Source organism: Pongo pygmaeus, chromosome 4 (genome assembly GCF_028885625.2).
Source record: "Pongo pygmaeus isolate AG05252 chromosome 4, NHGRI_mPonPyg2-v2.0_pri, whole genome shotgun sequence".
Taxonomy (NCBI): Eukaryota; Metazoa; Chordata; class Mammalia; order Primates; family Hominidae; genus Pongo; species Pongo pygmaeus.
The window spans coordinates 703967-716055 of NC_072377.2; the positions used below are offsets into that span (position 1 = coordinate 703967).

General features: G+C 42.5%; 1 protein-coding gene and 1 pseudogene across 1 annotated transcript in view; one reads left to right on the forward strand and one right to left on the reverse strand.

The window, feature by feature from the left end:
- The window catches only part of LOC129037485 (probable palmitoyltransferase ZDHHC11B), a 58452-nt gene that overhangs the window by 14894 nt on the left and 31469 nt on the right, over nt 1-12089 (reverse strand). The window contains exons 14-16 of the mRNA XM_063665424.1: nt 8984-9071; nt 4210-4244; nt 1987-2047 (exon numbers count right to left, since the gene is read on the reverse strand). Coding sequence (XP_063521494.1) covers nt 1987-2047; nt 4210-4244; nt 8984-9071 — 184 coding nt within the window. The remainder of the gene's footprint in view (nt 1-1986; nt 2048-4209; nt 4245-8983; nt 9072-12089) is intronic.
- LOC129037071 (signal peptidase complex subunit 2-like) lies at nt 4770-6466 on the forward strand (annotated as a pseudogene).

Consider the following 12089-nt stretch of genomic DNA (forward strand, 5'->3'; position numbering starts at 1 on the left):
GAAACAGACGTTTGTAATGTGCCCAGCAGGCAGAGCCTGAAGTAAAAGGCTGTGAGTGAGTCTATAAGGTGGACCAGCTGGATCCAAACTGTTAGGTGACCCTGGAAGCATATTCTGTGACCAAAAAAAGGGTTATAATGGTAATTTATCACCTGTTGCATCTAGAGGCTTTGTAAACTCATGTGGTGTTGGTGTAACACTTTTCACATTAAACAAGGTTAGCTCATTCTCTTATGGAGAAGACTTGAATGAAATGAAGAAGGCTTCCAACAAAGAGGAATATGATTTAAAGATGGAGTGGTTTATGCCCATCAATATCTTATCTTTTAACGGAACAATGTAGAGTTTAAAACTCAGGTGCCTAAAGAGGTGTATTAAATGATCATTTCATTTAGAAAATGGGTGTAATACACAGAAAAAATGTTAAAAGGGAAGCTGCAGGAAGTGCCAATTAAAATGCCTTCAGTAGCCATTGGTGGGTAGGGGACCGTGAGTGACTTAGGTTTTTACATCAAGAATTTTTGCAACTTCCCTATTTTCTATTTCGAGTGTGTACTGATAAAACATATATATTTTTTCAAAGTGAAAGGTTACAATCCTGGTCACAATTAATTTTCTATCATTCTTGCCAGAAATGGATAAAAGAGAAAATGTCTTAGTTTTTATCTAATATTAGAACCATAGGCTATACTTTGAAGTAAAATTCAAAATAACCTGGATTCACTAAATCAAAGAAAACCAATTTACAAGGAAAATTAATGGGTTTTGTGAAAGAGCATTTTCACACTAAGTGATATGTAATCCTTGATTGCTGAAACTAGGCAAAACTCTTCAGCAATTCTCAGGTTTGAGAAATTGATGAATGGGGCACTTCTCCTGGGCTACCTTTTTCTGACCCAGGAAGCTGCCTGCCTCTTGAGCTGCAGAACCCAGCTGGCCTTCCCTGGCCTGGAACTCTGGCACTGACCCCAGCACGTTTCTGTGAAGGGCGGAGCTTCTGGGGCAACTCAGGAAGAGCAAGGCAGGAACTTCCATCCTCTGCCCACCTGGGGGAGACGGACTTCTGGGTCCTTATGTGGCTCCCAGTGGAGTTGGGATGCCAGGGAAACACTATCGGCCACTCTCAAAATGAGGTGTATATTTAATGCAACTTTGCTCCAAATTCCAGGTTTCCTGGAACGGAAATAAAATGTATTTTCCATATAAATTTTAAATAAACTTAGATGAAAAAATTAAAGTTTAAAAATTGTCAAAACTTTTAGAAATGAAAAAACCTGAGAATGTGACTGTCAGACATTACAATGTAGCTCAGGAAGGTCCAGTAATTAAAACAGCATGGTTTAGGACACAGATCAACAAGGCAGAAATAAACGTGTAGAAACAGATCTGAGTCTAGTGCTTATGGCAAGCACTAGAAAAGGGGGCCTCTGAATTAGATGGAAAGGTGTATTGTTTCATAAATGAGGTGGTAACCATTAGTTAAGTCTTCAAGATAAAGTAACCTTAGCTCTCTCCCTGTATGCAAAAATAAGTTCAAGATGGCTTGAAAATCAAAATATAAGGAAAATCAAAACAGAAAAATTACAAAAATATCAGCAAAGAGTTCTGGATGATTTTTGTATAACCCTGGAGTAAGAAAGACTTTTTAAAGCAAGACAGGAACATTTGACAACTGACTTCACAAAAATTTATGACCTTCACATTGTAAAAGACATGATAAACACAAAATTTTAAAAGACAGACTGAAAGAAATACGTTGGAAACACACAGATCAGAGAATTACTATCCCTAATGTGCAAAGACCACTTAATATCGACAATACAAACAACTCCATTTAAAAGTGTGCAAACATTTGAAAAGCTAATTCATACAAGAGGAACTGTGAAACGGTAAAAAAACGAATGACAATATGTTCAGTCTCATTAGTAATGAGGAAAATGCACATTGAAACAATTAAAACTGTTATTTGGATAAAACTAAAGATACCTTGCTAATATCTGGTGCTGAAAAGAGTGAGGAAATTGAAGGAAATTTGCATTGTTCGAACCTTTTGGTAAAGTAAGCAAAAAGAAACTATGAGGATTTAAAATGCAAATGCCCTTTGACTTTTAAGTGTTCTACAGAAACAAAACAATATTATCAGTATCTGACAACCTTGGCACAAAGGTGCTTCTTGCAATTTTGTTTGCAAAACCTAAACTTGGTCATAAACTTAATATCCCATAGTGAACAACGGTTGACTAAGCCATGGTATATGCACATCATGAGAGGGTGAAGTTCCTGACAAGAAGAAGACACATCTATATGAAACGTCATGAGTGTAATCCATGCCATATTGTTGAAGAAATTAAAATTCAGGAAGGGAGGTGCAGAATATTTTTAACTTATACTATCGTCTTCAAACTGATACAATGAGCATGTAATAAGGTTATAAGTTCTAAGTATAAGTTAGGTATTAAATTCACCCCCATCTAAATGTTGCTCCACGGCCAGACACAGTGGCTCATGTCTGTAGTCCCAGCACTTTAGGAGGCTGAGGCAGGCAAATCGCCTGAGCTCAGGAGTTTGAGACCAGCGTGGGCAACATGGTGACACCCCATCTCTACAAAAGTTGGCTCAGCGTGGTGGCGTAAGCCTGTGGTCCCAGCTACTTGGGAGGCTGAGGTGGGTGGATTGCAAGAATCCAAGTGGCAAAGGTTATAGTGAGCTGAGATTGTGCCACTGCACTGCAGCCTAGGTGACAGAGTAAGACCCTGTCTCAAAAAAATAATAAAAAATAAAAAATAAATGTTGCTCCATGATCCAGGGCAGCTGGGTTGGGAGGATGAGGCCAGCTGGGTGCACTCATCTGTGAGGGGGAGACCGGGAGACATGCGGTGACCTCAGCAGTCTGGGGTCCCAGGTGCCTCTAGAGGAACCCCGAGCAGCTCCAAGCCATGAGGTGTGGGTGCTCCTTCTTCCCAGCACGAGCAGCCTCCCTCACACACCCTCCCTGAATAATGTCAGCCATGTCTCTGGGCATACGTCCACTGGGCCCTCCCTGGTTTGGCCATCTGGCCCCCCTGAGCAGCATGACCTACTGGAATGGTGGCAGAGACCCCAGAGGTCCTGGGCCAGGACAGCTGCAGCTGCTGGGTGCCCAGAGAGGATGGGGCTGTTCTGTGCAGGCTGGTGCGGGCGCTTCCCCTGTGGGGCCAGCTAGGACTCACTGCAGTGACGAGAGGAGTATGGCAGGCAGGGTGGGGACTGGGATGTGAGGTGAAGGCAGGAAGGAGGCTGTGTCAGTGTGAGACAGAGTGTGTGAGTGTGCATGTGACTGTGTGCGAGTGTGTGTGTGCACGCGTCCTGTGTCTGTGCACCTGGGGTGGTTTGAGCCAATGACTCTTACCTTTCCATTTTATTTTATTTTAGATTGTATTAAATGGTTCTAGATGAAACTTATTGTAGAGTGTAGGAGTGCAATATCTAAACCCTGAAACTCTGGGAAATATTGTATAAAGTTGCTTTTTAAAATATAAAGTTAATATGTGTTCATTTTATGGAAAGGAAAATGAAATAGCAAACAAAGAGTAAATAATTTACTCAGCATCATGTGTGAGTAGATTTCTTATCACTCTGTGTTCTGTGAGAAGTGTATCCTGTACTTGAGATTCTCGGGAAGAATATGCATTTGTCATGGCTGCACAATTTTATTTCATCATGGGAACAGGGTACCCTTTAGAATGTGTGCTTAAAACTGGATCATGGTCCTCTTTATAAGGGTCTTCTTTCAGCTTTGTAGTTTGGAGGGTGAAAAAGTGGTGTGCAGTTGGGCTGGAATTGTGCAGTGTTGGGGCAGAGCTGTCATCAGTGGATGTATTTAGAGTTGAAATGACAAGATCTGACTCTCAGTGAAACACTATTAGAAACACTAAAAAACATTCAGGCTCACAACATTACATGTGTTTAAAGAAAGAAAATAACTACGCTTGGCCTTATTTTTGTGCATAAGTTCAAATGTTAGTTATAAAGAATTCTATAATTTTTTCAAGTAAGATCAGTGCAATAAGCTCCATGAATGGCTACAAATGTTGAGTGAAACATGTCTATTTTCCATTATGTCATCAGATTATTTGAACACGTTAAATAGAGGACATATTTTCCTAAGTAATTTGAGTTAAGGCAAGTGTACAGACAGATAAAACATTCCCATTAAACTTACAAACTTACCCAAGTGTAGATGTACTCGGGGCATCATCTGCTTCCTGTGGGGGAAAGGGAAGCAAAATTCATAGGATGAACAAAGACCTTGTTGACTTTAAACTTATTCTTAAACGAAATTCAAGTTCATTACTAGTCAGTTCTGAGTAATGGTACTTCAAGGTTGCCTGGATCATGGAATAGGATTTCAGTGGTGGCACAGCACCCTTCCTCCCAATCCTTGTATTATGGGCTGAACTATATCCTCCTCCAAATTCATAGGTTGACATCCTGACACCCAGTACCTCAGAACGTGATTACATGTGGAGACGGGATCTTGAAAGAGGTAACTGATGTTAGATGAGGCTATTAGAGTGAGCCCTAATCCAGAGTGACTGGTGTCCTTTTATGAAGGGGAGATGGTGACAGAGACACAAACAGAGGGAAGACTGTGGGAGGACACAGAGAACAGGTGGCCATCTACAAGGCAAGGAGAGAGGCCTTGGGAGAAACCAACCCTGCAGACGCTGCTCTGGGACTTCCAGCCTCCAGATATGTGAGAAAATACATTTCTTGTTCCAACACCCCATATGTGGTCCCAGCTTGTGGAAGCTCTAGCAAAGAAAAACACCTGCTACATGTGCACACACATGTTGTTTTCAGTGCTCTTGGGTAAGAACCTGGGAGTGGGAGTGCTGGGTCATATGATAAGTACATGCTCAGCATCTGAAACTTTGCCAAACTGCTCGCCGATGTGGCATCATTTTCCATCCCCATGAGCAACGGCTGAGACTTCCAGTTCTCCCATGTCTTCACTAACACTTGGTATTGTTCATCTTCTTTTTAATTATCTTTTTTAGAGACAGAGTCTTGCTTTCATTGCTCTTGGGTAAGAATCTGGGGGTGAGAGTGTTGGGTCATATCATAAGTACCTACTCAGCATCAGAAGCTTTGCCAAACTGCTTGGTGATGTGGCATCATCTTTCATCCCCATCAGCAATGGATGAGACTTCCAATTCTCCCACATATTCACCAACACTTGGTATTGTTCATCTTTTTAAAAATTATTTTTTTTAAAGATAGGTTGCCCAGGCTGGTCTCCAACTCCTGGCCTCCAACAATCCTTCTGCCTCCTTGGACTCCCAAAGTGCTGGGATTTCAGGCGTGAGCCACTGGGCCTGGCTTATCTTGTTAATCATTTTTATTGTAGCCTTTCTAACATGGGTGCCATGCTATCTTATTGTGGTTTTAGCTCGTGGATCCCTGATGGGAAATGATGTTGAGCACCTTTTCATGTGCTTTGTCATTCACATTATTGCCTTGTGGAAGTTTTGTATTCAAACCTTTTGCCCATTTGAAAACAGAGTTTTCTTATTACTGAGTTTTGAAAACTCTTTCAATATTCTGGATACAAGTATATGACTTGAAAATATTTCAGTCTGTGGCTTATATTTTCATTCTCTTAAAGGTGTCAATCGAAGGGAAATTTTTAAATGCTTAAAGTCAAATTTATTCTTTTTTTCCGGAAATAGTGTTTTTGGCATCTATCAAAGAAGACACTGCTTAACAGAAGATCACAAAGATATTCTCTGGAGGGAGACTCAGAGGCGGAAAAGATGGCGGCAGCAGCTGCACGGGCTGGAGGAGGGGCGGTAGCACAGGCGGCGGTGGGGCTGGCGGGGGTTCCAGCTGCGGGACAGGCAGTGGCCGTAGCGGCATGTTGGATAAGTGGAAGATAGGTGATATGCCTGTAAAAACTGACAAGTGGGATGGATCAGCTGTGAAAAACTCTGGATGATTCTGCCAAAAAGATACTTCTGGAAAAATATATATACGTGGAGAATTTTTATGTAATTGACGGTCACCTCACCATCTGTACAATGTCCTGTTGCTTTGCCATAGTGGTTGTGATTTGGGATTATATGCATCCCTTTCCAGAATCCAAGCCCGTTTTGGCTTTGTGATGATGGGAATTCTGACCATTTAGACCTCATCTAAGGAGAAGATCATCTTTCTCGTGGCCCACAGAAAAGAGCCTACAAGAGTGGATTCTGATGCTAGTTGGGAGCTGCCCTCCAGTCTTAAAAGGTTTGATGGCAGATATACCCTGAAGCTCACCTTCATCAGCGGGAGAACAAAGCAGCAGTGGGAAGCCGAGTTCACCAAGTCTATGGCTGAATTTTTTTGACCCTAGTGGGAGACTGGTCATGGATGCATGAGCCTGAAATGTCCAGGCTGCATGACAGTCTCCCCATGGGAAGAAACATCAAATAGCCAATTCTAAAGGTAGCCCTCTTTCTGCTGGATCTTGCTGAATTACTGAACTGGCGGTTGGGGGAGATAAAAAGAACTTAAAATGGGTAAAGAACTGTTAAAAAGTCCATGTTTTGTCCTGAAATGTTAGTCTATTCTGGATACATAGGATTTTCTGACACAGCTATGAGAAGTTGTAGCTCTGATGTCTAGCTGTGGTAACCTCAGTATGCTGTTTGCATTATTTTAATTTGCTTTTCTGCAAAAGCATTTTTGCTAAAAGCTGTACAGACTTTTCCCTTTGTACCTACCAATACTTTATATACCATAGCTTTGTGCCATGCAGCATTTTAAGATTCAATTTTAAAAAATTATTAATGTGTCGCTGACTCTATTAATTCCTATTTCCACATGTGTTTCCTTGAAGAATTCAGGACACAACTCCTTCCGTATGACAGCTTTCCTTCACACACTATTTTTGTGGGTATGTATATATCTCACTTGGGGAAAACTTTAAAAACACATTTTAAAAACACGTAGCTTTTTAATTTGTTTGAAACAGACCTTCTGCCTGTTACATTTTGTGCTCTTAACCAATTTAAGAGGACAACTGTATATTTAGTGTTAAAAAAACATATTCTGTGAGTTTTCTAGGGAGGTTAAACGTTCCTCTCTATATATGAGGTCTCTGATTCCGCATTGCTCTCTAGGTGGTACTGAGCTGTGTGTGTGTGTTTGGCATGCGGTTATGCAGCTGCAGCACACTCATTACAAGCGCTTCCATTTCTTCCCATTGCCTCGCCTTGGCACCTTCCATTTAAGCCAAACACCAGAAATGTAAGGAAGGGCTTGTTTCTGGAGTTTCCAGTTCGTTCCATTCATCTAGTCAGGGTGTCTTCTTTGGACAACGCTGTCTGCAGCCATGGGCCCACTCGAAGGGGAGGCGATGGACTGTAGGTCTGTGGAGCTCAGCACAGGGCTGTGCCACGGATGCAGGTATCAGTGAAGTCACGCTCATTTTCAGACAGAATTCTCCTCCCCGATGTGAACAATGAACCAATGGAGTTGTTTTCACAGGATTGTCCTGGAGCCCACGGAGATGCAGGCTTGGGATTCAACGTGATGCTGAGCGGATCTTCTCTGCTTCAGACCAGGCCTCATGTGGCTTCACGCAAGGGTGACTGTAAATCGTCATCTACACCGAGACGCTACAGAGAGACCGAGGGGACTCACAACTGCACCCCGGCAGCAGGTGTGCACCTGGACGATTGCAGGCAGAGAAAATCCTGTGAGCCCACGTGCCACACAGAGTGAGGGAAATTTGATGGGCGAGTCTGGGTGGGGACAGGCTGGGGGCTCGATCGGTTTCCACTGAGTGTGTCTCCAAATCTTCGCTGGAAGTGCAGGGAAGGGGCAAGGCTTGGACGCCAGCATCACTGTTCCTCCAGGCTGGCTGATCCCTTTTCATTTCCAAGTCTCAAGAGCCTGTTCCCTGAAGTCCTGGGGAAGTGTGGTGAGGCGACCCTGCCCCAACAGGGAAGGAGAAGACACCTGTAACCTCCAGAAGCTGGCCGCCTCACAAAGCCTGCTCAAATGGATTCCCGCACAGACTAGCACAGTGGCTCATGCCTGTAATCCCCCTGCTATGGGAGGCTGAGGCCAGAGGCTTGCTTGAGACCAGAAGTTCCAAACCAGCCCAGGCAACAGAGTGAGACCCCATCTCTTAAGAAATAAGAAATAAATTGGCTGGGTGTGGTGGCACATGCCTGTAGTTTCAGCTACTCGGGAGGCTGAGGTGGGAAGATCGCTTGAGCCCAGGAGGTGGAGGCTGCAGTGAGCCATTATCCCACCACTGTAATCCATGCTGGGTGACAGAGTGAGATCCATCTCTAAAAAATAAATAACGACCCAGTAGAAACCGCTGGAAGCTGACCCCAGAGCAGGAACAGAAATATGTGGCCCTAAAGCTGGTAGCCACACAGGGCTTCTCCCGTGAAGGACGGACACAGAGTCCATGTAACACACACACACCATTCACACACGTATACATGTGACCACATACCACACACAAAACCACAGCCACATAACCACATATCCCCACATACGTGCACACGGGACCACACACACATGTCTATTCCCATCTGTCCCCTACACACAGTCTTTCCTGAGCATTTTATTTTAAAACCACAGCACGTGGCTTCTGCCATGGCTACCAATTTCCCTCCATCCTTTATCACAGCACTGTCCCTCACCGCATGTTCTGGGCACTTCAGAGCCTGCCCTGGGCATCTGCCCATCACCGCAGCCTGATGGTGGCGCTCCAGTGCTGGGGGCTCCCGCTTTGGTACCCGTCTGGATCTGTCACCCACAGCTCCTCTCACTCCATCGCTCTTCTGTGCGCCACCCACCATCATTCCCATGTGAGCAGCACCCTTGGACACAGAGTGCTTCCATTCTGAATACTACCTTAACCTCAGCTTGGGGGACCTCGGACCACACATTCTGCACACGGCCCTGTCCTTGGGGTGCATCACTGGTGACTGCAACTTACCCGTGCCGTCGAACCCCTGTCCGGGTTTACTGAAGTGCAGAAGTGACATGGGCACTTGTAAATCAGCAGGGAGCTCTTAGCCTTGACTCTGGTGGGACAGGAAGGAGGAGAGAAACTCATCTCAGCTTTGTAGGGGGGCTCAGGGTGGCACTGGAGGCTGCACCGCGTCGTGTCAGCACCACTGCTGTGAGGCGCATGTGTCTCAGAAACTTGTAGACCAGCAGCTCCTGGGAGGTTGTCTGAGTGCTCTCGAGTTATGCACAGTGGCAAATGTAAGAAGCTTCTCGTGTAAAGGACTATGACTCTTTGCCACTGGGACGATGCAAAGCAGTGCCTCCACCCACCGTGTGAGACCTGCCCTGCACCAGTGCCTAAGACAGGTTCTGAAGAGTGATGGCAGATGGGAGACAGGTCTGATGTGCAGCTCCCACATGGAGAGACAGAACAGCATTTGGAGACTCATACTGTGGCCTTTCATTCCAGGAACCACCACAGCAGCACACCAGAAAAAAACAAAAAAAGGCACAGAGCCTTTGGAAGATGCCATAAAGAATCTGAGCAGCAGCACTTGAGTTCCAGATTTTCCCACTGAAATAATCTACACACATGAGAAGGAATCAGACAAGTAATCCTGGTAATATTATGAAACAGGGCTCTATTCCACCCTCAAAAGAGCACACTAGCTCCCCAGTGAGAGATCCAAGCTAAGAAGAAAATCAGAATTGCCGGAAAGAATTCAGAAGGTTGATTATTAAACTACTCAAGGAGATACCATAGAAAGGTGAAACCAACTTAAAGAAATTTGAAAATCAATACAGGATATAGATGAAAAATGCTCCAGGGAAATAGAGATCCTAAAGAAAACACAGTCACAACTTCTGGAACAAAAGACACACTAAGAGAAACAGAAAATGCACTGGAAACTTTCAACAGCAGGATCTAACAAGTAGAACAAAGAACTTCAGAACTCAAAAACAAGACTTTTTAAATAACCCAGCCAGACAAAGAGGAAAAAAATAATTTTAAAAAAGAACAAAGCCTCCAAGAACTTAGGGATTATGTTCAACAGCCAAACCTAAAAATAGTGTTCCTGACAAAGCAGACAAATCTACAAGTTTGGAAAACTCATCTGAGGAAATATCAAGGAAACCTTCCCTGGCCTTGCTAGAGTTCTAGACATCCAAAGACAAGAAGCTCAAAGAATGCCTGGGAAATTCATTGCAAAAAGATCATCACCGAGGCACATAGTCATCAGGTTATCTCAAGTCAAGACAAAAGAAACAATCTTAACAGCTGGGAGGCAAAACATCAGGTAACCTCTAAAGGAAAACCTCTCGTATTAGCAGAAAATTTCTCAGCAGAAACTCTACACACTAGAAGGGATTGGGGTCCTATCTCTAGCCTCTTCAAACAAAATAATTAACAGTCAATAATTTTGTATTCAGCAAAACTATGTTTCCTAAATGAAGTAGAGATAATGTGTGTTTCAGAACAACAAATGCTGAGAGAACTAGCCACTAACAAGTCAGTCCTACAAGAAACACTAAAAGGAGTTCCAAATCTTAAAACAAAACCTCAAAATATACCAAAATAGAACCTCCTTAAAGCATAAATCTCACAGGATTGAGAAAACAGTAACACAAATTTAAAAACCAAGGTATTCAGGCAACAACTAGCATGATCAATAAAACAGTACCTCACATCCAAACGCTAACACTGAATGTAAATGGCCTATAAGCACCATCTAAAAAATACAGAGTGGAAGAATGGAGAAAAATCCACCAACCAAGTATCTGCTGTCTTCAAGAGATGCACCTAATGTATAAGGACTGAAATAAACTTAAGGTAAAGGGGCGGAAAATATATTCCATACAAATGGAAACCAACAGCAGGCAGGAGGAACTATTCTGATACCAGACTCAACAGACTTTAAAGCCACAACAGTTAAGAAAGACAAAGAGCAACATTATACGATGATAAAACAATCACTCCAAAAGGAAAAATATCACAATCCTAACTATATATGCACCTAACGAGGGACCTCCCAAATTTATAAAACAATTCTTACTGGACAGAAGAAATGAGACTGATGAAAACACAATTATAGTGACGGACACAATACTGCACTGATAGCACTAGACAGGTCATCAAGACAGAAAGTCAACAAAGAAACAATGAACTTAAACTATATCCCAGAACAAAAGGACTTGACAGATATTTACAGAACATTCTACCCAACAACTGCAGAATGTACATTCTTTTCATCAGTACATGGAACATTCTCCAAGATACATCATATAACAGGCCACAAAACAAGTTTCAATGAATTTAAGAAAATCAGAATTACATCAAGTATGTTTTCAGACCACAGGGGAATAAAATGGATAATTAACTCCAAAAGGAACCCATGAAATTACACAAATATGTAGAAATTAAATGACTGCTTCTGAATGATCTTTGGGTCGACAATGAAATCCATAGGGAAATTTTAAAGTTCTCCAAACTGAATAACTGTCACAAAACTTATCAAAACCTCTAGGACACAGCAAAAGCGATGCTAAAAGGAATGTTCACAGCATTAAATGGCCACATCAAAAAGACTGAAAGAGCACAAACAGACAATCTAAGGTCACACCTGAAGTAACCAGAGAAATAAGAACAAATTAAACCCAAACCCAGCAGAAGAAAAGTAATAACGAACATCAGAGCAGAACTAAATGAAATTCAAACAAACAAACAAAAAAACCACAAAAGATACATTAAAAAGCCAGTTTTCTGAAAAGACAAACAAAATTGATTGAACATTAGCAACATTAAGCAAGAAAAGAAAAGATCCCAATAAGCTCAATTAGAAATGAAATGAGAGATAGCACAACTGATACCACAGGAATACAAAAGATCATTTAAGGCCAACATGAACACCATTATGCACACAAACTAGAAAATCCAGAGGAGACGGATAACTTCCTGGAACTATACAACCCACCTAGATTAAATCAGGAAGAAATAGAAACTCTTAACAGATTAATAACAAGTAGTGAGATTGAAACAGTAATAAAAAAATTGCCAACTAAAATATCCGGGATGTACTCACAGCTGAATTCTA